General features: G+C 49.0%; 2 protein-coding genes across 2 annotated transcripts in view; both read right to left on the reverse strand.

The window, feature by feature from the left end:
* LOC121556919 (kinesin-like protein KIF13A) overlaps positions 1-20,445 on the reverse strand; it is a gene marked incomplete at its 3' end in the record, with an annotated part of 86,150 nt that extends 65,705 nt beyond the window's left edge. The window contains exons 1-2 of the mRNA XM_041870803.2: positions 19,968-20,445; positions 19,507-19,600 (exon numbers count right to left, since the gene is read on the reverse strand). Coding sequence (XP_041726737.2) covers positions 19,507-19,600; positions 19,968-20,028 — 155 coding nt within the window. The remainder of the gene's footprint in view (positions 1-19,506; positions 19,601-19,967) is intronic.
* A 910-nt stretch (positions 20,446-21,355) lies between these two features.
* Positions 21,356-23,007, reverse strand: LOC121556918 (E3 ubiquitin-protein ligase NHLRC1). The gene has a single exon (XM_041870802.2). It carries the CDS (start codon positions 22,696-22,698, stop codon positions 21,451-21,453), a length of 1,248 nt encoding a protein of 415 aa, XP_041726736.1. The 5' UTR covers positions 22,699-23,007; the 3' UTR covers positions 21,356-21,450.
* Positions 23,008-26,689: the final 3,682 nt, after the last annotated feature.

Below are 26,689 nucleotides of genomic sequence, written 5' to 3' on the forward strand. Positions count from 1 at the left end.
CCACGCCCCCTCTGACCCTCCCTGTCCCCTATTACTGCCAGACCACGCCCCCTCTGACCCTCCCTGTCCCCTATTACTGCCAGACCACGCCTCCTCTGACCCTCCCTGTCCCCTATTACTGCCAGACCACGCCCTCCTCTGACCCTCCCTGTCCCCTATTACTGCCAGACCACGCCCTCCTCTGACCCTCCCTGTCCCCTATTACTGCCAGACCACGCCCCTCTGACCCTCCCTGTCCCCTATTACTGCCAGACCACGCCCTCCTCTGACCCTCCCTGTCCTCTATTACTGCCAGACCACGCCCTCCTCTGACCCTCCCTGTCCCCTATTACTATCAGACCACGCCCCCTCTGACCCTCCCTGTCCCCTATTACTGCCAGACCACGCCCCCTCTGGCCCTGTCCCCTATTACTGCCAGACCACGCCCTCCTCTGACCCTCCATGTCCCCTATTACTGCCAGACCACGCCCCCTCTGACCCTCCCTGTCCCCTATTACTGCCAGACCACGCCCCCTCTGACCATCCCTGTCCTCTATTACTATCAGACCACGCCCCCTCTGACCCTCCCTGTCCCCTATTACTGCCAGACCACGCCCCCTCTGACCATCCCTGTCCCCTATTACTGCCAGACCACGCCCTCCTCTGACCCTCCCTGTCCCCTATTACTGCCAGACCACGCCCCCTCTGACCCTCCCTGTCCTCTATTACTGCCAGACCACGCCCCCTCTGGCCCTGTCCCCTATTACTGCCAGACCACGCCCTCCTCTGACCCTCCCTGTCCCCTATTACTGCCAGACCACGCCCCCTCTGACCCTCCATGTCCCCTATTACTGCCAGACCACGCCCCCTCTGACCCTCCATGTCCCCTATTACTGCCAGACCACGCCCCCTCTGGCCCTGTCCCCTATTACTGCCAGACCACGCCCTCCTCTGACCCTCCCTGTCCCCTATTACTGCCAGACCACGCCCCCTCTGACCCTCCATGTCCCCTATTACTGCCAGACCACGCCCCCTCTGACCCTCCCTGTCCTCTATTACTGCCAGACCACGCCCCCTCTGGCCCTGTCCCCTATTACTGCCAGACCACGCCCCCTCTGACCCTCCCTGTCCTCTATTACTGCCAGACCACGCCCCCTCTGGCCCTGTCCTCTATTACTGCCAGACCACGCCCCCTCTGGCCCTGTCCCCTATTACTGCCAGACCACGCCCTCCTCTGACCCTCCCTGTCCCCTATTACTGCCAGACCACGCCCCCTCTGACCCTCCATGTCCCCTATTACTGCCAGACCACGCCCCCTCTGACCCTCCATGTCCCCTATTACTGCCAGACCACGCCCCTCTGACCCTCCCTGTCCCCTATTACTGCCAGACCACGCCCCCTCTGGCCCTGTCCCCTATTACTGCCAGACCACGCCCTCCTCTGGCCCTGTCCCCTATTACTGCCAGACCACGCCCCCTCTGACCCTCCCTGTCCCCTATTACTGCCAGACCACGCCCCCCTCTGGCCCCTGTCCCCTATTACTGCCAGACCACGCCCCCCTCTGGCCCTCCCTGTCCCCTATTACTGCCAGCCCACGCCCCCTCTGCCCTGTCCCCTATTACTGCCAGACCACGCCCCCTCTGACCCTCCCTGTCCCCTATTACTGCCAGACCACGCCCCCCTCTGACCCTCCCTGTCCCCTATTACTGCCAGACCACGCCCCCTCTGACCCTCCCTGTCCCCTATTACTGCCAGACCACGCCCCCTCTGGCCATCCCTGTCCCCTATTACTGCCAGACCACGCCCCCTCTGGCCTCCCTGTCCCCTATTACTGCCAGACCACGCCCTCCCTCTGGCCCTGTCCCCTATTACTGCCAGACCACGCCCCCTCTGACCCTCCCTGTCCTCTATTACTGCCAGACCACGCCCCCTCTGGCCCTGTCCCCTATTACTGCCAGACCACGCCCCCTCTGGCCCTGTCCCCTATTACTGCCAGACCACGCCCCCTCTGCCCTGTCCCCTATTACTGCCAGACCACGCCCCCTCTGGCCCTCCCTGTCCCCTATTACTGCCAGACCACGCCCCCTCTGACCCTCCCTGTCCCCTATTACTGCCAGACCACGCCCCCTCTGACCCCCCCGTCCCCTATTACTGCCAGACCACGCCTCCTCTGGCCCTGTCCCCTATTACTGCCAGACCACGCCCCCTCTGACCCTCCCTGTCCCCTATTACTGCCAGACCACGCCCTCTGGCCCTGTCCCCTATTACTGCCAGACCACGCCCCCTCTGACCCCCCCGTCCCCTATTACTGCCAGACCACGCCCCCTCTGACCCTCCCTGTCCCCTATTACTGCCAGACCACGCCCTCCTCTGGACCCTGTCCCCTATTACTGCCAGACCACGCCCCCTCTGAGCCCCGTCCCCTATTACTGCCAGACCACGCCCCCTCTGGCCCTCCCTGTCCCCTATTACTGCCAGACCACGCCCCTCTGCGCCCTGTCCCCTATTACTGCCAGACCACGCCCTCCTCTGGCCCTCCCTGTCCCCTATTACTGCCAGACCACGCCCCCTCTGGCCCTCCCTGTCCCCTATTACTGCCAGACCACGCCTCCTCTGACCCTCCCTGTCCCCTATTACTGCCAGACCACGCCCCCTCTGACCCTCCCTGGCCCCTATTACTGCCAGACCACGCCCCCTCTGACTGTTGCTGGACGAATCAGATGAATAGATTATAAACACAGGGTGGACCAGACCCAAGCCATACATTTAGTATAATAAATATATGGCTTTGGGAAGGGCATCCATAGAGACACTATTCAAGTCAGTTATGGCTGCATCCCAAATGGTATCCTATTCCCTATATAGTGCAGTGCACTACTTTTGATCAGAGCCCTATGCTATATAGGGAATAGGGTGCCATTTTGGATTAATCCTATATTGAATGGTCATTACTTCAATGGGCAAAAATGTTCAGATTTCCACTTTATGTGCCATGTTTACTTTGCCTAGTCAATGGAAATCAATCTGAATATCACACATTTAGTACCATCCAAGTGTCTTCCAGTATCTTCTCAGACAGAGACAACTTGAACATAATTTGCACTGATTTTGTTCATGTTGTCTGGCGCCATTCAGCCCCAATAAGGCTGAGGGTAATTCAACAACCACCATTTTTTTCCAAACTACAAACTGGATTTCAACACTGTCCTAAAATTAAGGTAAACACAAAAGAAAACAAAGAAAACTTCAAAAGCACCAATTCAATTAGGAGAATCATCTAAGGAGGAAAACCAAAGTCATTATGATAACACACTGAAACAAATATGCTGATGAGTGATTTTTTTTTTTAAGTCTGTCTTCAGAAAGTATTACCACATCTGACATAAAAGAGAGTCAGGCTTGACATCACTGGAATCCTGAGAGAGAGAAAGAGTATAAGAGAGAGGGGGGCAGGGAGGAGAGAGAGAGAGGGAGAGAGAGAGAGAGAGAGAGGAGGGGCAGGGAGGGAGAGAGAGAGAGAGGAGTGGCAGGGAGAGAGAGAGAGAGAGAGAGAGAGAGAGAGAGAGGAGTGGCAGGGAGAGAGAGAGAGAGGGGGGAGGGGCAGGGAGAGAGAGAGAGAGAGAGAGAGAGAGAGAGAGAGAGAGAGAGAGAGAGAGGGAGGGGGCAGGGAGAGAGCGAGAGAGAGAGAGAGAGAGAGAGAGAGGAGGGGTAGGGAGAGAGAGAGAGAGGAGGGGGGAGGGAGGAGAGAGAGAGAGAGAGAGAGAGAGAGGAGGGGTAGGGAGAGAGAGAGAGAGAGAGTGAGATGGGGAGGGGCTGGAAGAGAGAGAGATGGGGGAGGGGCTGGGAGAGAGAGAGAGAGAGAGTGCGATGGGGAGGAGCTGGGAAAGAGAGAGAGAGAGAGAGAGAGAGGAGTGGCAGGGAGAGAGAGAGAGGGGGGGCAGGGGGAGAGAGAGAGAGGAGGGGCAGGGAGAGAGAGAGAGAGAGAGAGAGAGAGAGAGAGAGAGAGAGAGAGAGAGAGAGAGATCGGGAGAAAGTAAAAAGAGAAAGTCTGATTCAGTCTCTACACTGTCAGCTATAGTGGAGTTGGGACTAGGGACCCCTCCTTCTCCTCTCTGATTACCAAGTCAAGATGTAAACATGGCCCCACCTCCAGAACAAACAAGGCTCTGGGACCTCCAGGGAGCTGAATGGTTTTATCAGTAACACACAAGGCCTTCCTCAATAGGAGGAACACATGACTGAACTGAACTCTGACGAGAGAAAGGGACGGGTGATGATCTGGCGGAGACAGAGTCAAAACTCAAAGCACAACAATATCTTACAGAATGGAAAGGTTGACTATTTGAACTAGCAGAAAGGGAGAGGCAGGGGAAAGGTTGATTATTTGAACTAGCAGAAAGGGAGAGGCAGGGGAAAGGTTGATTATTTGCACATACTAGCAGTCAGAGAGGAAAGGGACAAACATGGAAAGACAAAAGGATGCATTCCTGAGGGAAGCCACTGGACAACAGGCCCTCATTGTGACAGACAGAGAGAGAGAGAGAGAGAGAGAGAGAGACAGACAGACAGACAGAGAGAGAGAAACAGAGAGAGACAGAGAGAGAAAGAGAAAGAGAGAGAGAGAGAGAGAGAGAGAGACAGAGAGAGAGAAAGAGAAAGAGAGAGAGAGAGAGAGAGAGAGAGAGAGAGAGAGGTTGTTTGGAGAGCCTAACGGTGACAGCACCAGGTCCTGTGTGACGCCAGTCAGACAGCGGAAAGACAGATGAGACCAGTTTTCCGCCCCAAATGGCAGCCTATTCCCTAAATAGTGCACTACTTTCGACCGGCTCTGGTCAAAAGAAGGGTGCAATTTGGGACACAGCCCAACTGACTCTAAACAGCATTAGTTATCCCCTTCCTTCCCTAAAGCAATCAACACTTCTTACATTTTACATTTAAGTCATTTAGCAGACGCTCTTATCCAGAGCAACTTCCAGTTAGTGAATACAATTTTTTATTATACTGGCCCCCCGTGGGAATCAAACCCACAACCCTGGCGTTGCAAACGCCATGCTCTATCAACTGAGCTACATCCCTGCCGGCCATTCCCTCCCCTACCCTGGACGACGCTGGGCCAATTGTGCGCCGCCCATGAGTCTCCCGGTCGCGGCCGGCTGCGACAGAGCCTGGATTCGAACCAGGATCTCTAGTGGCACAGTTAGCACTACAAAGCAGTGCCTTAGACCACTGCGCCACTCAGGAGTACTACTTCTTGGTAGCTGGCTACTCCAGCTACTTCTTGGTAGCTGGAGAGTGCTGAGTGCTTTTGACACCTATGTACAGTAAGGAGACAGTACACAAACCAAAGAGATAATAGACCTAGGCCTGGTCTGTGTCCCAAGTAGCACCCTATTCCCTATATAGCGCACTATTTTGGACCAGGGCCCTTTGGGATTTGGTCAAAAGTAGTGAACTATAGGGAATAGGGTGCCATTTGGGACACAAACTGAGCCTACTCTTAAATGTATTTAAGCAGCTCCAGATGTCCACCATTTTTGTTTAGCCCTAGTTGGCTATCCTGTAGACATCTCCTTGTATGTTTCTGAGAAAAAGCTTCTGGTCAAAACGCTGATGAACATCTGTAACAGGGTCAAGAATGCACGCCAGAATTAAGCATGACATAAAAATACCTTCAAGCTTTCTGAACGGTCTGCGTTTGACTGGGCAAAAAGCAAGGCTTACAAAGGCAATGAAGACCACTAACTAAGGCATTGTCTTACGTCAGATATCGCGACGATTCCGCCTGCACTGACCGGTTGAGAGTCGAGCATCGCGTAGGAGTAACGCCACTTGATGTAAGACAAGGCTAACTAAAGCAGACACTTTCCACTTTCATAACCTAAATGACTTGAAATAGCCCAAAGAGTCCTAAAAAAACGGGCTATTTTTGGATACAGATAACTTCACTAGACTGACCTCTCCTCCGTCTAGTCACTTCAGGACAACACATCAATCAGATTACAATAATATGGCCGTCGAGGAAGCCAGCATAGTGGGTTCTGTTCTGTTAGCTCAACTGACCAAAAGTGTGTGGACACCTGCTCGTCGAACATCTGTTGGTTCCCCCTTTGCTGCTATAACAGCCTCCACTCTTCTGGGAAGGCTTTCCACTAGATGTTGGAACATTGCTGCGGGGACTTGCTTCCATTCAGCCACAAGAGCATTAGTGAGGTCGGGCACTGATGTTGGCCGATTAGGCCTGGCAGTCGGCGTTCCAATTCATCCCAAAGGTGTTTGATGGGGTTGAGGTCCGGGCTCTGTGCAGGCCAGTCAAGTTCTTCCACACTGATCTCGACAAACCATTTCTGTATGGACCTCGCTTTGTGCACGGAGGCATTGTCAGGCTGAAACAGGAAAGGGCCTTCCCCAAACTGTTGCCACAAAGTTGGAAGCACAGAATCGTCTAGAATTTCATTGTATGCTGTAGCGTTAAGATTTCCCTTCACTGGAACTAAAGGGCCGAGCCCGAACCATGAAAATCAGCCCCAGACTATTATTCCTCCTCCACCAAACTTTACAGTTGGCACTATGCATTGGGGCAGGTAGCATTCTTCTGGCATCTGCCAAACCAAGATTTGTCCGTCGGACTGCCAGATGGTGAAGCGTGATTCATCACTCCAGAGAACACGTTTCCACTGTTCCAGAGTCCAATGGCGGTGAGCTTTACACCACTCCAGCCGACGCTTGGCATTGCGCATGGTGATCTTAGGCTTGTGTACGGCTGCTCGGCCATGGAAACCCATGGCGAACAGTTCTTGTGCTGACGTTGCTTCCAGAGGAAGTTTGGAACTCGGGTGTGAGTGTTGCAACTGAGGACAGAAGTTTTTTACGCACTTCGCGCTTTACCACTCGCCAGTCCCGTTCTGTGAGCTTGTGTGGCCTACCACATAGCGGCTGAGCCGTTGTTGCTCCTAGACCTTTCCACTTCACAATAACAGCACTTACAGTTGACCGGGGCAGCTCTAGCAGGGAAGAAATTTGACGAACTGACTTGTTGGAAAGATGGCATCCTATGACGGTGCCACGTTGAAAGTCACTGAGCTCTTCAATAAGGATATTCTACTGCCAGTGTTTGTCTATGGAGATTGCATGGCTGTGTGCTCGATTTTATACACCTGTCAGTAGCGGGTGTGGCTGAAATAGCCGAATCCACTAATTTGAAGGGGTGTCCATATACTTTTGTATATATAGTGTAGTTCTGTGAACTTAACTGAAGTAGTTCTGTGAACTCAACTGAAGTGTGAGATAAGGAAGAGATTGTGTACAGAAGAGAAGATAAAACGGTAAATTACAAGCTTGGTTACAGTAGTAATCAGATAGAGACAAACATATGCTGCGTCCCAAACGGCACCCTATTCCCTATATAGTGTCCCATGGACCCTGGTCAAAAGTAGTGCACTTTATAGAGAATAGGGTGCCATTTGAGACAAAGACATACTTACACTAATCACCTTGCCCTGTGCTGTAGTAGTAGGGAGAGGTGAGAGAACAACGTGCCTGCATCCGCAGTTCTGCACCCCTGCCTGCATCCGCAGTTCTGCACCCCTGCCTGCATCCACAGTTCTGCACCCCTGCCTGCATCCGCAGTTCTGCACCCCTGCCTGCATCCGCAGTTCTGCACCCCTGCCTGCATCCACAGTTCTGCACCCCTGCCTGCATCCGCAGTTCTGCACCCCTGCCTGCATCCACAGTTCTGCACCCCTGCCTGCATCCACAGTTCTGCACCCCTGCCTGCATCCACAGTTCTGCACCCCTGCCTGCATCCACAGTTCTGCACCCCTGCCTGCATCCACAGTTCTGCACCCCTGCCTGCATCCACAGTTCTGCACCCCTGCCTGCATCCACAGTTCTGCACCCCTGCCTGCATCCACAGTTCTGCACCCCTGCCTGCATCCACAGTTCTGCACCCCTGCCTGCATCCACAGTTCTGCACCCCTGCCTGCATCCACAGTTCTGCACCCCTGCCTGCATCCGCAGTTCTGCACCCCTGCCTGCATCCACAGTTCTGCACCCCTGCCTAGATGTTGGAAGTGAGTGTGCTTCACAGTAACCCGCTGTACTAGATACCCAACATCATTTAACTACAGCGGCTCTCCCTACACTGTATGTAACTAATATTCACAATCATCTGGGGAAAAAACATTGCATCATCATCAGTGAATTCAATGTTTGATGGAACTCCATTCAATAATGTTTGCTTTATGGCTTCAGTCACACGGTACCAGTTCAATGCTACAGTGGGTGGTCTCATATTTGTAAGGGACTTACCTCAGTAACTAACCTACCATTACCTAAATCCTACCATAGACTAGTTTTCTATTGTTCTGGGTTGATGGACACGTTAGGGCATGATAGGTGTAATTTGGTCCCATTGTGGGAGCTCAAGGATCTCTCTCTCTCTCTCTCTCTCTCTCTCTCTCTCTCTCTCTCTCTCTCTCTCTCTCTCTCTCGCTCTCTCATTCTCTCTCTCTCTCTCTCTCTCTCTCTCTCTCTCTCTCTCTCTCTCTCTCTCCAGACAGCCGCGTCAGCTCCCACCATCAGTGGGTATAATGCTCTGAGGGAAGCAGATTGTTGCTTGAAAACAAAATTGCTTTCCCAGATTCACATTTCAAATCTGCCACTCCTGCCAGTCCAAGACAGAGGTAGACTGAAACCTGAGAATGTGAGTGTGAACATAACTAGAGGCTCGGGTAAGGAAATGTGTCGCGATCGTCTGAAGGAGGAGACCAATGCGCAGCGTTGCGAGTGAACATGATGACTTTATTAACTTAAAGCAACCACGAAGAAAACAACAAATGACGATCCGTGAAGTTCTATACTGAATACTACTAACAGCAACGAAGAAACAATAACCCACAACACAAAGGAGAAAACACACAGAATATATATGGCTCCCAATCAGAGATAACGAGCCGACAGCTGACACTCGTTACCTCCGATTGGGAGTCATCGACCAATCACCACCTGACACAAACAAAATGAAACTCACCCATCCCCAACACCACCAAATGAAATACACCCAAACACATGAAAATGAACAACCCTGGCTCAATATAAACGTCCATAGAGCCAGAGTGTCACAGTACCCCCCTAAAGGTGCGAACTCCCGGGCGCACCAACATCAGGACTAGGGAGGGTCTGGGTGGGCGTCTGTCCATGGTGGCGGCTCTGGCCCCGGTCGTGATCCCCACCCCCACCACAGTCACAACCTGCTTCGGTAGCCTCCCAATGACCACCCTCCACCTAACCCCACCTGGACTAAGGGGCAACCCCGGACTAAGGGGCAGCATCGGCCTAAGGGGGCAGCACCGGGATAAGGGGCAGCACCGGGCTAAGGGGACAGCACCGGACTACGGGGGCAGCACCGGACTACGGGGCAGTACCGGACTAAAGGGCAGTACCGGGCTAAGGGGCAGCACCGGGCTAAGGGGCAGCACCGGACTCAGGGGCAGCACCGGACTCAGGGGCAGCACCGGACTCAGGGGCAGCACCGGACTAAGGGGCAGCACCGGGCTAAGGGGCAGTACCTGACTAGATGGCGGATCCTGGCTGGCTGGCTCTGGCGGATCCTGGCGGGACGGCTCTGGCTGATCCTGGCGGGACGGCTCTGGCGGATCCTGGCGGGACGGCTCTGGCGGATCCTGGCTAGACGGCTCTGGCGGATCCTGGCTAGACGGCTCTGGCGGATCCTGGCTGGCTGACGGATCTGGCGGATCCTGGCGGGCTGACGGATCTGGCTGCTCATGGCTGGCTGACGGATCTGGCTGCTCCGGCTGGCTGACGGATCTGGCTGCTCATGGCTGGCTGACGGATCTGGCTGCTCGCGGCTGGCTGACGGATCTGGCTGCTCGTGGCTGGCTGACGGATCTGGCTGCTCGTGGCTGGCTGACGGGTCTGGCTGCTCGCGGCTGGCTGACGGGTCTGGCTGCTCATGGCTGGCTGACGGGTCTGGCTGCTCGTGGCTGGCTGACGGATCTGGCTGCTCATGGCTGGCTGACGGGTCTGGCTGCTCATGGCTGGCTGACGGGTCTGGCTGCTCATGGCTGGCTGACGGGTCTGGCTGCTCATGGCTGGCTGACGGATCTGGCTGCTCATGGCTGGCTGACGGGTCTGGCTGCTCATGGCTGGCTGACGGATCTGGCCACTCATGGCTGGCGGAAGGCTCTGGCTGATCCCGTCTGGCGGAAGGCTCTGGCTGCTCCTGTCTGACGGAAGGCTCTGGCTGCTCCTGTCTGGCGGAAGGCTCTGGCTGATCCTGTCTGGCGGAAGGCTCTGGCTGATCCTGTCTGGCGGAAGGCTCTGGCTGATCCTGTCTGGCGGAAGGCTCTGGCTGATCCTGTCTGGCGGAGAGCTCTAGCGGCTCCCGGTCTGGCGGACGGCTCTGAAGGCTCATGGCAGACGGGCGGCTTTGTAGGCTCAGTACAGACGGGCAGTTCAGACGGCGTTGGGCAGACGGACAGTTCAGACGGCGTTGGGCAGACGGGCAGTTCAGACGGGCGTTGGGCAGACGGGCAGTTCAGACGGCGTTGGGCAGACGGGCAGTTCAGGCGCCGTTGGGCAGACGGGCAGTTCAGGCGCCGTTGGGCAGACGGGCAGTTCAGACGGCGTTGGGCAGACGGGCAGTTCAGACGGCGTTGGGCAGACGGGGCAGTTCAGGCCGGCTGGCGACGCACATCGTGGACCTGGTGCGTGGAGTAGGAACAGGCCGGACCGGCATCGGGAACACCCACCACTGGCCTTAACTGGGGATCAAGAACGGACCGGACCAGACTGGGAACACACTTCAGTCTCTCATGCCGTGCCACAACAACTTCCCTCCTCTACTCGCCAATGGCTCCCGTAATCCGATAGCCTTCTCTCCTTTTCTCCCTGTGGCAGCCTCCTGCTGCCCAGGCGCCCAAGCCATGTGCCCCCCCCCAAAAAAATTTTGGGGAGTAACCACGGGCTTCCAGCCTCGACTCCGCTTCCTCTTCATACCACCTCCTCTCGGCTGCAGCTGCCTCCAGCTCTTCACGAGGGCGGTGATATTCCTCCTCATACCACCTCCTCTCGGCTGCAGCTGCCTCCAGCTCTTCACGAGGGCGGTGATGTTCCTCCGGTTGTGCCCAAGGACCCTTTCCAGCCCGAATCTCCTCCCATGTCCAAAAATCCTTAGGAGGCGTCCATAAATCCTGCGTAGGTAGGTCTTGTTGCCGCTTGTTACGCCGCTTGGTCCTCTTGGGGTGGGTTATTCTGTCACGATCGCTCTGAAGGAGGAGACCAATGCGCAGCGTTGCGAGTGAACATGATGACTTTATTAACCAAAGCAACCACGTAAGAAAACAACAAATGACGATCCGTGAAGTTCTATACTGAATACTACTAACAGCAACGAAGAAACAATAACCCACAACACAAAGGAGAAAACACACAGAATATATATGGCTCCCAATCAGAGATAACGAGCCGACAGCTGACACTCGTTACCTCCGATTGGGAGTCATCGACCAATCACCACCTGACACAAACAAAATGAAACTCACCCATCCCCAACACCACCAAATGAAATACACCCAAACACATGAAAATGAACAACCCTGGCTCAATATAAACGTCCATAGAGCCAGAGTGTCACAAATGTAACCTCCATCGCCCTGCAGTCACCTTCAATGTTCCATGCCCACATCAGTTAGATTACAGTTAATGTTTCAGGGGGGGAGAAACAGAGGGAGGGTCACTAGTGCCGACACAATGAATCAGAGTGCCAAAACATGCCCCAATGTTCCCAGGACCTAAGCCATCAAAGGAAAAGCACGTATATTTTTCCCATTCTTTATGTAGCTTACATGTTGACATGGTGCCTATCGCATGGAGCTCTTAGAGCATTACATAAAACTAGAAGCTAAGACCCACAGTGGGACCCTAGGGAAAGGCACACAATTAACAATGTTCAACCCAATTCACATTGTACAAGACAACATTTTACTGCATATAAATGTATTCAAAATATACAACAACTAGTTAGGTTAATTCTCTGAGACTTAAACTTTGTCCTACACAATATCGTCAGGATGAAACTGAGCACTTTCATTGCGGAAGGAGGAATGCAATGCTGACGTTCCCATGATTGTGGCCCTGCCTGCAGCCATATCTGGCATGCTGATAGATCACCAATTATGACACATCTCAACCGCATACAGGAGTCCTGAACAACAGAGACAGGGCCTGAGGAAGCAGGAGTCCTGAACAACAAGAGACAGGGCCTGAGGAAGCAGGAGTCCTGAACAACAGAGACAGGGCCTGAGGAAGCAGGGTATCCTGGACAACAGAGACAGGGCCTGAGGAAGCAGGGTATCCTGAACAACAGAGACAGGGCCTGAGGAAGCAGGAGTCCTGAACAACAGAGACAGGGCCTGAGGAAGCAGGAGTCCTGAACAACAGAGACAGGGCCTGAGGAAGCAGGGTATCCTGGACAACAGAGACAGGGCCTGAGGAAGCAGGAGTCCTGAACAACAGAGACAGGGCCTGAGGAAGCAGGAGTCCTGAACAACAGAGACAGGGCCTGAGGAAGCAGGAGTCCTGAACAACAGAGACAGGGCCTGAGGAAGCAGGAGTCCTGAACAACAGAGACAGGGCCTGAGGAAGCAGGGTATCCTGGACAACAGAGACAGGGCCTGAGGAAGCAGGGTATCCTGGACAACAGAGACAGGGCCTGAGGAAGCAGGAGTCCTGAACAACAGAGACAGGGCCTGAGGAAGCAGGAGTCCTGAACAACAGAGACAGGGCCTGAGGAAGCAGGGTATCCTGGACAACAGAGACAGGGCCTGAGGAAGCAGGGTATCCTGAACAACAGAGACAGGGCCTGAGAGAGCAGGGTATCCTGAACAACAGAGACAGGGCCTGAATGAGCAGGGTATCCTGGACAACAGAGACAGGGCCTGAATGAGCAGGGTATCCTGGACAACAGAGACAGGGCCTGAGGAAGCAGGGTATCCTCTATCCTCCTCTGTAGACACACTAATCACAGGACAGGTTGGAGGACTCAAGAGGAAGATTTAGAATAACTGTGCCAATCTCAACTCACTCAGCAAGTGAACATTAGCTGCCTTGGTTTTTCTACTTTCTTCATAGCATTCCAGACCTAGACGTTGTTTAAAACAGAGAAAGAGAACTACTACAGCTGGAAACTAAGTGTGTTATAACATGTGTTCATCTTGTTCTGATTAAGAGGGGAAATAATCCAGAACATAACATCCAGAGAATAATACTGGCTCAGAAAAAAACAGTACAACATCTCAAAACTTCTAAGTTCAAGTTCAAAGTAACTTTCTAAATTCAAAGAAGAAGGAACTGAATTCAGACTCGAGCTAGGTAGGGACTTTAACTAGGCTAAATAACAACAATGAATGTTGGTTGGTGAAATGGCAAGCTTGCACAGCACATGTAGTGGAATGACAAAGTAGCTTGTGTGACCTTGGATAAACCTTACAGTCCAGCTGTTCCAAGTGAAACCAGACAATACAGCAGTCATCAACTCAACCCTGCATCACAGCACATGGAAGTGACATTGGCTTTAGAACTTTCTGAATGGTTGAAAAGTGGAATAGGCCAATGACCTTCCAAGGAAATTCGGACATCAAACATAACGTGGTGGGTCATGTTATTTTAGCCTACATACTGCATGGATAGGAAACTGACTTTTACATCATGAAAATGGGACAGAACAAATCATACCAGACACTAAATAAATAAATGGGCCCCGTGTAGCTCAGTTGGTAGAGCATGGCGCTTGCAACGCCAGGGTTGTGGGTTCGATTCCCACGGGGGGCCAGTATGAAAAAGAAAAAAGGTATGCACTCACTAACTGTAAGTCGTTCTGGATAAGAGCGTCTGCTAAATGACGTAAATGTAAATAAACATACGACCCTGGACCCACTAGAAAGCATTGCTCAACATAACGGTGGTAAGATCCTGCAAGTATCCAATGGTCCATCACAGACAGTCAGTAAACTAGACTAATTGACTATGACACCCCAGTTAATGTTAAGTGTCATTTCCTTGACCCCAGACACATGGCTTTTGTTCTACTGCTGCATACTCTAGTCTTGTTCCATGAATGTTAGCTTTAAAGCGTCATTTGCTTAATTGCCCGGAATGGAGCAGCTCTGTAGCAATTTCAGATCTGATAATGGCCTTAAATATAGGTTAATGTGTGGTTAATGTGTGGTTAATGTGTGGTTAATGTGTGGTGGGCTCTTGAGGCTGGAGCAGAAAGTTACTGGTTAATGTAGCGCTGCTGATTACAAGAGCCACACCAGATGTAGTGTTAGGCTACAGATTAACAAACAAGGCTGTCTTCAAGCCCTACTTACTAGATAGGGATTTCACTGCTAGATGATGGCTCTTTTCCCTGTTAGCCTCTCTGGCTTTCCCTGCGTCCCAAATGGCACCCTATTCCCTATGGGCCCTGGTCTAAAGTAGTCCACTATATAGAGAATAGGGTGGCATTTGGGATGCAGCCTTTCTTTCTAGCTGCAGTTAGTTAGGGTAGTTTCTCTCTGGTCTACATAGTTCACCCTGAAGAAAGCATCCCTTCAAGTTCAATCACAATGAAAAAGACCTGCATGCTGCATCTTGGGCCCATCTACAAATCATAGCAGCATTAAGAAAATGGATCGGTTCGAGAGCCAAAGAGCAAGAGGCCAGCGTAAATAATCTTTAATATTTTCACAATTGAACAGCAGCCTTGAGAGATGATTTCATTTGCATCTCTGGATAATCAGGTCACAAGTTTAATCAGGGGTGACTGCTCCTATGTCCCAAATGGCACCCTATTCCCTACATAGTGCACTACTTTTGACCAGAGCCCCATAGGGAACAGGGTGTAATTTGGGACACAGCCATAGATGACAGCAGCAGTCCACTCAAGAAGTCGAGGTAGAGTGAACCAAACCAAGCACAGCAACATTGGAGAAAATCCTCTCTTTCATGGAACAATGTAGTTAGAAATGTTAGATAGGTCAGATATGTTAGATATGTTAGATAGGTTAGATATATTAGATAGGTTAGATATGTTAGATAGGTCAGATATGTTAGATATGTTAGATAGGTTAGATATATTAGATAGGTCAGATATGTTAGATAGGTTAGATAGGTCAGATATGTTAGATATATTAGATAGGTTAGATATGTTAGATAGGTTAGATATGTTAGATATGTTAGATAGGTTAGATATGTTAGATATGTTAGATAGGTTAGATATGTTAGATAGGTTAGATATGTTAGATATATTAGATAGGTTAGATATGTTAGATAGGTTAGATATGTTAGATAGGTTAGATAGTTCAGATATGTTAGATAGGTCAGATATGTTAGATAGGTTAGATATGTTAGATAGGTCAGATATGTTAGATAGGTTAGATATGTTAGATAGGTCAGATATGTTAAATAGGTTAGATATGTTAGATAGGTTAGATATGTTAGATAGGTCAGATATGTTAAATAGGTTAGATATGTTAGATAGGTTAGATATGTTAGATAGGTTAGATATGTTAGATAGGTCAGATATGTTAGATAGGTCAGATATGTAAGATGTGTTAGATAGGTTAGATAGCTAGCTTTCATGGAACAATGTAGTTAGATAAGTTGGTTGATTATATCCCTCATCATAACTAAGTAACAAAACATAGGGACAAAAACGTAAGAGCCAGCTGCTGACTCCACTCCTCTTCCATGATGTGTGTTTAGATGGATGGCTGTTTATGTCTAGGTCTAGGTCATATTATATGGTTTCCCTTTAGAAGGTCACGTTGTGGGGGGAACGTGGAAGTGCATCTACTAACAAAACACACAAAAGGTGGATTGAGGGGTGATTGGCTCAGGCTCTCGTCTTTGGCACCTCAGACACTGCCTACACTGGGCCTTTATAACAGACACTGGCTACACTGGGCCTTTAAAACAGACACCGGCTACATTGGACCTTTAAAAGAGTCACTGGGTATACTGGTCCTTTATAACAGACACTGGCTACACTGGGCCTTGATAACAGACACTGGCTACACTGGGCCTTTAAAACAGAGGTCCTTTCTTTCTGCTGATTAGCACACTTCCCTTGTTCTCCTGATCCTGACCGACTGTTGAGGAAGCTTCATAGAGAGACAGAGACCCAGAGTGCGCCCCAAATGGAACCCTATTCCCTATGTAGTGCACTATTTTTGGTCAAAAGTAACGCACCATATAGGGAATAGGGTGCCATTTGGAGTGCAGACCTAGGTTGCAACACTCACTCCCAGCAGGTGAAACACGAGAGGATGCTTACCTTTCCTTTACCTGGCTGGTGCACCGCGGCGGTACAGTGCTGCACACCTTTCCTTTACCTGGCTGGTGCACCGCGGCGGTACAGTGCTGCACACCTTTCCTTTACCTGGCTGGTGCACCGCGGCGGTACAGTGCTGCACACCTTTCCTTTACCTGGCTGGTGCACCGCGGCGGTACAGTGCTGCACACCTTTCCTTTACCTGGCTGGTGCACCGCGGCGGTACAGTGCTGCACACCTTTCCTTTACCTGGCTGGTGCACCGCGGCGGTACAGTGCTGCACACCTTTCCTTTACCTGGCTGGTGCACCGCGGCGGTACAGTGCTGCACACCTTTCCTTTACCTGGCTGGTGCACCGCGGCGGTACAGTGCTGCACACCTTTCTACCTGGGCTATTACCCCTAATGATGCCTGGCTACTGTACTGTACTGCTCTGTACTGGTCTGTACTGTACTGGTCTCACCTTGCACTGCCGTAGCCAGTCCAAAATAGACTGTGTTCTTCTGCATAGCCTGACCTCAAAGAACTAGGAAATGAAATTGATGAATGCGTCCTAAATGTCACCAAATTCCTCATAGTGCACTACTTTGGACTGGGGCCTATAGGGCCTGTGTTCTTCTGCATTTCCTGACCTCAAAGAACTAGGAAATTCATCTTATGTCTGTGAGCAGCAAGTGACTCTGGGTATGAGGCAGTAGTCTTCCAGAGTCTAATTATGATCCTATGTTGTGCTACTGTTGTTACTAGCTACTGTACAATAGGCCAGTGTGTTGATATGGTGTGAGGGAATGTCCATTAGTCACGGTCGTTCTCACTCCACGTACTATGAGATGATCACGACACTGTTATAACCACGCTGTCATAATATGACTCCCATATAAACTATGTATGGAGTAGGCTGGCCAACTGAGATTACACTTTGGGGAAATAATCCAGGTTAGTGGCTTGGGGTGGTACATTGGTGTTAGCCACTGCCTCTGGATCACATGTAGAGCTGTGAGTATGGGGTTGAATCAGATCCGCTGCTGTAGCACTCTCTCTGCTGTCCTTTCCTATCTACCTTTCCCTCTCTCTCTCTCTCTCTCTGTCTCTCTCTCTCTCTTTCTCTCTCTCTCTCTCTCTCTTTCTCTCTCTCTCTCTCTCTCTCTCTCTCTCTCTCTCTCTCTCTCTCTCTCTCTCTCTCTCTCTCTCTCTCTCTCTCTCTCTCTCTCTCTCTCTCTCTCTCCCTCTCTCTCTCTCTCTCTCTCTCTCTCTCTCTCTCTCTCTCTCTCTCTCTCTCTCTCTCTCTCTCTCTCTCTCTCTCTCTCTCTCTCTCTCTCTCTCTCTCTCTCTCTCACTCTCTCACTCTCTCTCTCTCTCTCTCTCTCTCTCTCTCTCTCTCTCTCTCTCTCTCTCTCTCTCTCTCTCTCTCTCTCTCTCTCTCTCTCTCTCTCTCTCTCTCATTCCCTCTCTCTCTCTCTCTCTCTCTCTCTCTCTCACTCTCTCTCTCTCTCTCTCATCTCTCTCTCTCTCTCTCTCTCTCTCTCTCTCTCTCTCTCTCTCTCTCTTTCGTTCCCTCCCTCTCTCTCTCTCTCTCATTCCCTCCCTCTCTCTCTCTCTCTCTCTATCCTGTTCGATACACAGAAAAAATACGAAAAGTGTGGGACTACCACTCCTTGAAAAAATTAATCAAGGTTAGCTGTCAACTTGAATATCTGTGTAGCCTAAATTCAAGATGCTTCCTCCCTCTCAGCCAATAGCAAGTGGAGGATAATTACTATGGCATGTTAAACTAGTTCTCCCTCTCTAAACCACAGCCCCTTTAACACCAAATGTGAAAGGCACATGAAAAGTCATGGGGAAGAGACAGAGTCATGTCAAGGGAGAGAGGTGACAGCTGGTATGGAATTGTTTAGCTCTAGAATGAGTAGTTATTATGTTTTGGGTTCTGACTGAGACCACAAATTCTGTTTTCTTGGACACAATATGAGATATTATCATATTCAAATAGCTTAATTAGGCTACTTTATGTGTCCAGGGTCTGTAGACAGTTATTCAATAGATGATTTACATAACAATCATACAAATGATGATGAGGAAAAGCGCATGGACACAACAGTCCAGTAAACGGGTAGGGCTGTAATTCAGCCACTGATGGCCTCTAGTCGCTACATCTATTTACACAGTCCGTTGCATCGGGAAGTTTTGGCACAGTGCCAGCAGTTGGTTCTCTGTTGATCACTTTGTTGAGGAAAAGGTTTGATCGGGTTACGGTCATTCTCAAAGAAAGAAGCAGGGGCTTCAATAGGACATTTAAAGCATCTGGACACTCTTACATAGAATGATCTTAGTTCACTTGCTTGATTTTTAGGAGATCACAACAGAACATAAATACTTCGATCTGCTACAGTGTAGCTACAACAGCAGGCTTCGGGTCCGTTGAATGTTGTTTATGCGTTACAGCCGGGCGACGCTGCAGAAAACTTTCTAGAGACAGTATCGAGCGCAAGTCTAAACGGGATCCTTGAGACGTCCCAACTCTGCGGTCACCCCCATTGAAGTTGAAATGTTAAACGGTTAAGGTAAGGGTTAGGTAAGGGTTATGGTTAGGGTTAGTGTAAGGGTTGGGTTAGGGCAGCGTTTCCCAAACTCGGTTCTCGGGACCCCAAGGGTGCACGTTTTGGTTATTGCCTTAACACTACACAGCAAATTCAAATGATCAACGCTTGATGATTAGGGCAAAAACCAAAATGTGCACCCCTTGAGGTCCCGGGGACAGATTTTGCCCTGGGTTAGAGCAGCGACGTCCCAAGGACCCCAGATAGAAGTAATCCTGCCGGGACCGATGAAAGTGAGTTGAGTTTGCCGCGCGAGATGAAAGAACAAGTGAGCGTGCATTATTAGGCCACTCAGTCACTTTTATCACGGGGAATATTTGATGATAAACTCTTTTTAAATTTCACTGAGATGATGAACTTAGTTTTCACTGTTTTAAAGCTTGAAAAACCTCCCGGGAAAATCCAACAAAAGTTTCTCCCGAGACCCTGGGCAAAGCTCGTGCCTCGCGGGACAGCGCTCGAGACGCTCCCTAAAGAATCATGTCACACCAAAATAAAAGGAGACGTTCTTCAAATGGGCCACAGGCACAAGCAATACATACTAATGACAGATAACAACATATCAGAGTTTTTCAATAACTGTAAATGTATTTTTACCTGCTGTTTTCGCCTTTATTGTTTGAAGGCGGTGGGTGCAGAACAGTTTGGTTATCCTCCATATCCACCACACATTTCGTATGCAGTTCCGTTTCTGCAGAGTTCAGAGCAAAGGTGTCTGTCTTGTTGAGAACGTTTCCATATATTTTAAATCAAAGTAGCTAGCTAGTTAGGCCCTAGCTAATAATCATGTATCTACTTAAACTACATCTGACTGACACTTGGCAAGTTTGATGTATTGCCCTTATTTCAGGTTGGAATTAGCTAGCTAACGTTACACTAGCTGCATATAAGCGGCCTGTCATTTGGCTAGAAGACTTGGTTGCTAACTTTCTACCTGCAGCAAAAAATCATTGTGGGATAAAGGCTAAGAAGGGGGACTAAAAACCAAAACTAGCTAGCACGTATTAAATACAACTGTAACGTTTGCTGAGTTCTGTTTTTTTTTTCAGTTAACTTACCTCTCCGGTTCATGGGTCGGACTCTGACTGCAACTTTTACCTTGGTATCCGACATTTTCATCCACTTTCCTCCCACCCTGGACTACCATCAATGTGTTATCTAGCAAGCTATGCGCAAGCTATGGCTAGCGGTCTAGCTTTCCCCGTCCCCGAAAAGACCACTTTAAGTCCAGTTTCAGCCGGTGGTGAAAGTGTGCGTATGCCCTAATAACACAATCCCAAAAGAGTCCAGTCCAGAAGACTGAGAAAAGAAAAATTGAACATTGTCTTTATATCCATCAAGTTAGCTTCCTATGCTGATCCAGCACTGTGCTCCAGTCCCAGACAGCATCACAACCGCCATCTTCCAGTGGGAGCAGTTCGCACGACTGGCTCTCTCTGGCTGCTGGAAATCCTGCCGTGCCGAAGGCTATGCAAAAAAAAAAAGATTTCTCATGACACGAACGGAATTGCCAATAGTGGGGAAACCCAGCAGGGTGATCGAGAAAAGTCGGAAACAGTATCAGCGCACGCGCTTATGGGGTTCCAAAAATATTGTGAAATGTGAAATGCAGACTGTAAAATGTGTAAGAGGAAGAAGAAGAGGAGGAGGAGATAGTAGCCCTCCTCATCAGTGGCTTGAAGTGACTAAACTTTTACTGATGCCCATCAAATTTTCTTTCTGTTTGAGCCCTTTTATATATATATATGTATGGGACTGGACCGGATAGCCTAGCCTACTTGGTCGATACACCAGGAGTGTAATCATTAGTCCAAAACGTTTTGCAAAAGAAACCGTTTACTCCAAAAGGAAAACGTTTTACAATGAAAACGAGAGTTTCAATTGGACAAATTCAGGTTTCGTTCTGTTTGGTTATGTTTGGTTCGTAGTGAATACACCCCATGATGCAGAAAATGTGCAAATGACCCCCAAAAGTGTTCAAACAAATAGACTTTATAAAAAATAAATGAAATAAATTAACCTTATTGCAACAGGTCTCCCTTGTAAAAGAGATCTTCTGACCTCAATGGGACTTCCTGGATAGATAAAGATTAATACAATTAAATGTATTGTCTAATTAGCACCAAGCAGTCAGTTAAAACATAACCAGAGATAAGCAATGTTCCTTAAATATGTATTTAGTAATGACATAGGTGCAGTCAGTGTAATCCCAGTACAGTTTTACAATTGGTAGGCCTAGTTTATTTGCATATCTCAGAAGTAATTATCCACCTGTCATTAATTACCATGTTATTATAAAGTATTAGGGACACTTGAAAATGGGAGGAGAGCACACACATCATTTTATTCATGCTCTTCATTTAATTATTTTCCAACAGCATTCAAAAAGAAAAACATGCTGTTCACACACACAAAAAATCCTCTTAAAACATTTGTATAATTTCAATTAGCATTTTATTGTTTTACATCAAAACAGGGGAATCACCCAGTCATTATGCATTTTGTTTATGTATTTTTTTTCACAATACAAGTCAGCCTACATCATTTTCGGACTAGAATAGCATCTGAGTGAACTGAATACATCTTCACTGCATGGTCTCCACTGTCTAAAACAATCAGTGTGTTCTGTGCTGTGGCGACCAGCCCCACCGGGCGAACCAAGTCTTCACTGACCAGGGGGGTTAGGACCAGGCTGTTCTGGAACTTTCCCAAACTCCAAATCAACCCCCGCTGGGAGTCTATCACGATCACATCCCCGTCCCTGTCAAAGGCCACGGCAGACACACAGGGCCACACCGAGGCCCCCAGGCTCAGAGTGAAGCTGTCTATCTGAGAGAGGACATTAAAGTCTTTGTTGAATATTGTCAGTCTGGTAGGCCGGGGGCCATTTGGAGGTTGTGTGGTGGTGAGCCCCAGTGTCTCCACCAGGGCGATGTTCCCGGTCACCCGACAGCAGGCCACTGCCTTAGGCCGCTGGAGGTCGGTTATGACCGCTCGGTTCATCAGAGTCACGCCACGGGCAAAGTCCACCACAACCTGGGAGAGCGTGCCGGCCTGGACGTCAGTGACCAGGATATGCCCACAGCTGTCCACGTCCACCCCCCAGGGCATCTGGAAGGAGTCCCGCACCTCCAGAACATAACTCCCCCTGGAGGTGAACACTTTCACTGCACCGTCCCCGGCATCCGTCACGACCACATACCCGCTGGGAGTCACCGCCACATCCACCGGGTGACACACCTCTCCGTGGCCGCGACCCCTCCGGCCGAACCCGTGCAGCCACCTGCCCTGAGGCCCGAATACCACCACTCTTCTGTCTCCATCGTGTACCACCACCATGGTCCCAGAGGACCCGAACACGGCCACCCCCGTTGGGTTGATCAGGGACCCCCAGCCCCCGAAGGCCGAGCGAAGCCGCAGAGCTCCAGAGCCCAGACCGCCGACCCAGCCGCTGCCTCCTCTGACCTGATGAGGGACAGGGGACCTGGGGGAGTGGGAGAGCAGAAGATCCTGGAGGTCTGTCAGTGCCTGGCAGTGGGAGGTGCTGTCAACGTCCCACAGCTGCCGGCAGAAAGGGCACTCAAGCTTCTTGAGGACAGGGTGGGAGAGCGCCCGGACACATTCCAGACAGAGTACATGGCCGCAGGACAGGTTCTGAGGCCGGCGTTCCTTCTGCCGTGGGTTATACTTCTCGAAGCAGACTTTACACTCCAGCAGGTTGACGTGGATCTCTCTCAGGAGGATCCCCTCTGTTCTCAGTGAGGAAGGAGGAACAGGAACATCAGCCATAATAGTGTAGATATCCTCTCTTTTACTTTACCCAACTGCAGTCACAGTGTCAGCTCTGCTGCAGTCTCTTTACCCAACTGCAGTCACAGTGTCACCTCTGCTGCAGGCTCTTTACCCAACTGCAGTCACAGTGTCAGCTCTGCTGCAGTCTCTTTACCCAACTGCAGTCACAGTGTCAGCTCTGCTGCAGTCTGCTACGTCTTGAAAGTATTTTTGAGAAAACAGGGAGGAAACAAGTGGAAAGTCAGAGAGGGAAAGAGAGGAGGAGGAAAGAGACAGAGAGAGGAAAACACAACACCGGGGACATTTTGAAAGTCTGAGAGCACTGGCATCCTGTAGGCTCAGTCTGTCATGTGACTTTGACAACACTCTGAGGCCCTCTGCTGCCCTCTAGGGGAAAGAGGTGTCACACAGGTCTGAGGAGCAAGTCTGTGACTTCTGGAATCTCTGAGCAATGCAGTACAACTCTACACTAGAGCGTATGGTAATGGGAGGCTTCAGAAAGTACTTACTTCTGTTTGTCAGAATAGACACAAGTACTCAGTGATTTAGGGGCCCTCTGCTAGGTACTCCACATTACTGTGTTTGACTTCAAGAACATTATACTGTAATTTCTAGTCTATCGCCAAAGTCATTGCTTTAAGTTCTTCCTGGCTTGGCAGTAGCATCAATTAACAGTTTTTTTTAAACCTCTCTCTTTATAGGTCAGAACATGGCAGCTATTTCTGTCTGTTCCCTGGTGTGCCGAGCGAGTGTAATCTGATCCCTCTGGCTACGTCTCAAAAGGCACCCTACTCCCTATATAGTGCACTACTTTTGACCAGCACCCAATGGGCCTTGGTCAAAAGTAGTGCACTGTATAGGGCGTAGGGTGCCATTTGGGACAGGCTCGTTGAGTGGTGAGGAAGGACAGCGCCAGGCTCCAGACCAGGCCCACTTCCCTCTCCTGCTACAGAGAAAGCCGAGCCCCCTGCAGAGGTCAATCAAGGTGATTACACATCTTCTACTGGACAGCAACCCAGAAACAAATCTCACGTGAGTGCTGGCCAAGCTACTTCATCACCACGAGACTATGGTTTTGTCGACCCAAGGGCCTAATTGGATAGTGGCAAGCGAGTTAAAAAAATACCTAGAGTTGGACAAGCTATTAACTGTAGTGCTTTAACAAAATCATTGTACTTAGTGATTAGGCCTTTATGCAGATACTGTACCTTGGATAACAAAAATCCAGCATTGGTGTTTGGAGGAACCCAAAGTAGGGTCCCAAATGTGTTGTATAATTATTGTGTAAATAGCTACATATTTTGGAATCACCATGTGTGTGCTGGAACCAGGAAGCTATACATCATGTGTGCATTATAATCATTCAGCCCCATCAACCTTCTCAACAATGTACCCTCTGTCTGCCACTAGCAGTTTCACTTCCTTACACATGATCAAGACATCTGTGACAAATAAGTATAAAGTAATTACAGTTCCATTACTTTCTCTTATGCCATCATTACACCATTTGAATGACAAGGGGAGTTACAGAGAATGGATAAGAACACTTGTAACAAAGGCCTTTGTACAAAGGCTATTCGTTTTAACCTCAACACAGCACAAGGTATTTCTAATGTGACATACAAATATAGTCTATAAGAGAATTGAAAAGGAAATGCAAAATATTTTTAATAAAGTTTTATTAATTCAGAGTGAAAAACAAAACAAACACAAGTCTCCTTTTCGAGAGGAATTGTTTTGGCAAAAAGGCATCATTCCAGAAACAACGTACCATATTCCATACACCCAGGAAGTCTGGTCTATGCCACCTGGGGATGAGTGTCAGTGTCAGATTGTCATGAGAAACATATTTGTGCAGAGATGATGGCTATGTTTGGATACTTCTAAAATGCACCCTTCTACCCTCCCTCCCTTCCTTGAAGTAATCACTTATCTGACAACTGGATGGCTCAGAGTGCCACCGCTAACCTCCATTTTGTCAAACCACATTTCTCAGTAATTATATGCAATCTTGTATGCAAAGGTAGCTTACAGACCCAGCTATGTCAGAACAGGGTTTACTCCAAGGGAGGGATGGAGGAAGGATGGGTGCATTCTAAGAGTATTGGAACAGGGCCAGTGACTGACAAACCTTTACTGATCAATAGAACACTGAGATCACAAGAATCAACGGAATAAGAACAACTCAAAAAGAAAAGTAGTAGCTGAATACAAACTGCAGAAAAGTGTTGAGTGTAAAAAAAGAAAAGAAAAACTAAAAGAGTACATACATACAGGCACAAGGACATTGAATTAAAAATGTTACATCAACACTGAAAAGACGGTGTGAATACTGGCTTTCTGATGTGCTGTGACACTGACGCAAATACCATTTGTTTCTACTACTACTACTACTACTACTACTACTACTGTAGTAAATCTGTAGCATCCCTCAGTCCCTCCTGAGACACTGCGATCCATTTCCACACTTAACCAATCAAATGCCATGAAGGTGAGAATGAGAGCGTCCACATAGTAAAACGAAGCTACCTGCCTGCACAGACCGATGAAGCTCCAAGACATGCAACTATGAATGACTGCCCTCATCATTTACAGCAAAGGCAAAGAAGGAACAGATAGCTGCCCGGATGTAAAGGGAGAAGAAGGTTGCGTCCCAAATGGCATCGAACTCCCTTTACAGTGCACTACTTTTCCACCAGGGCCCATAGGACTCTGGTCAAAGGTAATGCACTATATAGGGAATAGGGTGCCATTTGGGACATGAGCTAATAAATCACTCAAAAAGGTCATGACGACTTCACAAAACACGCAAACGACAAAAACATTACAGTAAATGTACAGCATCTCCAAAACAACGGAAGTCAACGGCTCGTATGGAGCTGGTGGAGCGCAAAGCTCATTTAAAAAAAGTGCTTAAAAACGGTGTGCTTTGGTTTGACCCAGGAGGTCAAACACAAAAAAAAATCATCAGAACCGTCCGTCCAGAACAGTCCAGCTTCTGTGATATTATACAGCTATATAATGTCTGCATCCCAAATGGCACCCAATTCTCTTCATAGCGCACTATTTCGGACCGGGGTCTGGTCAAAATTAGTGCACTATATAGAGAATATGGTTCCATTTACTTACAGTGGTCTAATGACAACCTGGGACTGGTTTCTGAAACTAAACCAGTAAGGCTAAAGCATAGAGATCAGAGGGGGGGTCTATGTCATAAACCCTCACATTTTCAGAATAGGATGAAAATGGCAGCCATATTGGTCAGGGAGAAATCCAAACCAGTCTAACTGGAATGAATGGCAGTAGAGGCAGAATCCTGATTTGACTTCTACAGGAAAATAAAAGGAAGGCATGTGATATCAGAAATGTCTAATATAAATTGTCAACCTAAAATAGTCAATTATAAATACAGTTTATGAAGGTTTTATACACATTTTCGATATATAGCCTCTATAATATATGTAAACAGACCATAAATGTTGTTTTCTTGGAAAACTGAGTGCCATTATGATACAATATCAGTAGCCAACTTGTTGCATTTCCAACCAGTCCAACCAGCCAGTGTATGGCTGTGGATTGACTGCATTGCTTGAATGGAATGTTGGCATATTGACAGTTAATTTGACAAATTAATGGAATCATTCCTCTAAAACTGTCTGGTTAGCTAGCCAACAAACATACAGTGCAGACAAATTCTTCCAATTCATTATTTTACACAATATCTTATCACAGCACTGGCTAACCATGGTTGACCAACTCCCTGACCAAAATGGCTGACAACCTTCATACCATCATAAGAAGGTTCATGTCTATTCTTGTATTATAATTCCTAATTCTATGGGCTGAAGCACTGAAGCACATGAGTGATATATCGTATAGGATAAATGTAGTTCTCCAATCACAGTAATTTACCAACTCCTGTACAATGTAACATGCATTCTTCTGTTCTGACTGAGGATAAGCAATATTGCCATCACACACACACACA

The sequence above is a fragment of the Coregonus clupeaformis genome, chromosome 28, assembly GCF_020615455.1.
Source record: "Coregonus clupeaformis isolate EN_2021a chromosome 28, ASM2061545v1, whole genome shotgun sequence".
Taxonomy (NCBI): domain Eukaryota; kingdom Metazoa; phylum Chordata; class Actinopteri; order Salmoniformes; family Salmonidae; genus Coregonus; species Coregonus clupeaformis.

Coding starts and splice junctions, on each gene's coding strand:
- LOC121556918 (XM_041870802.2), bottom strand. CDS start 22,698: ATGGCTGATGTTCCTGTTCCTCCTTCCTCACTGAGAACAGAGGGGATC.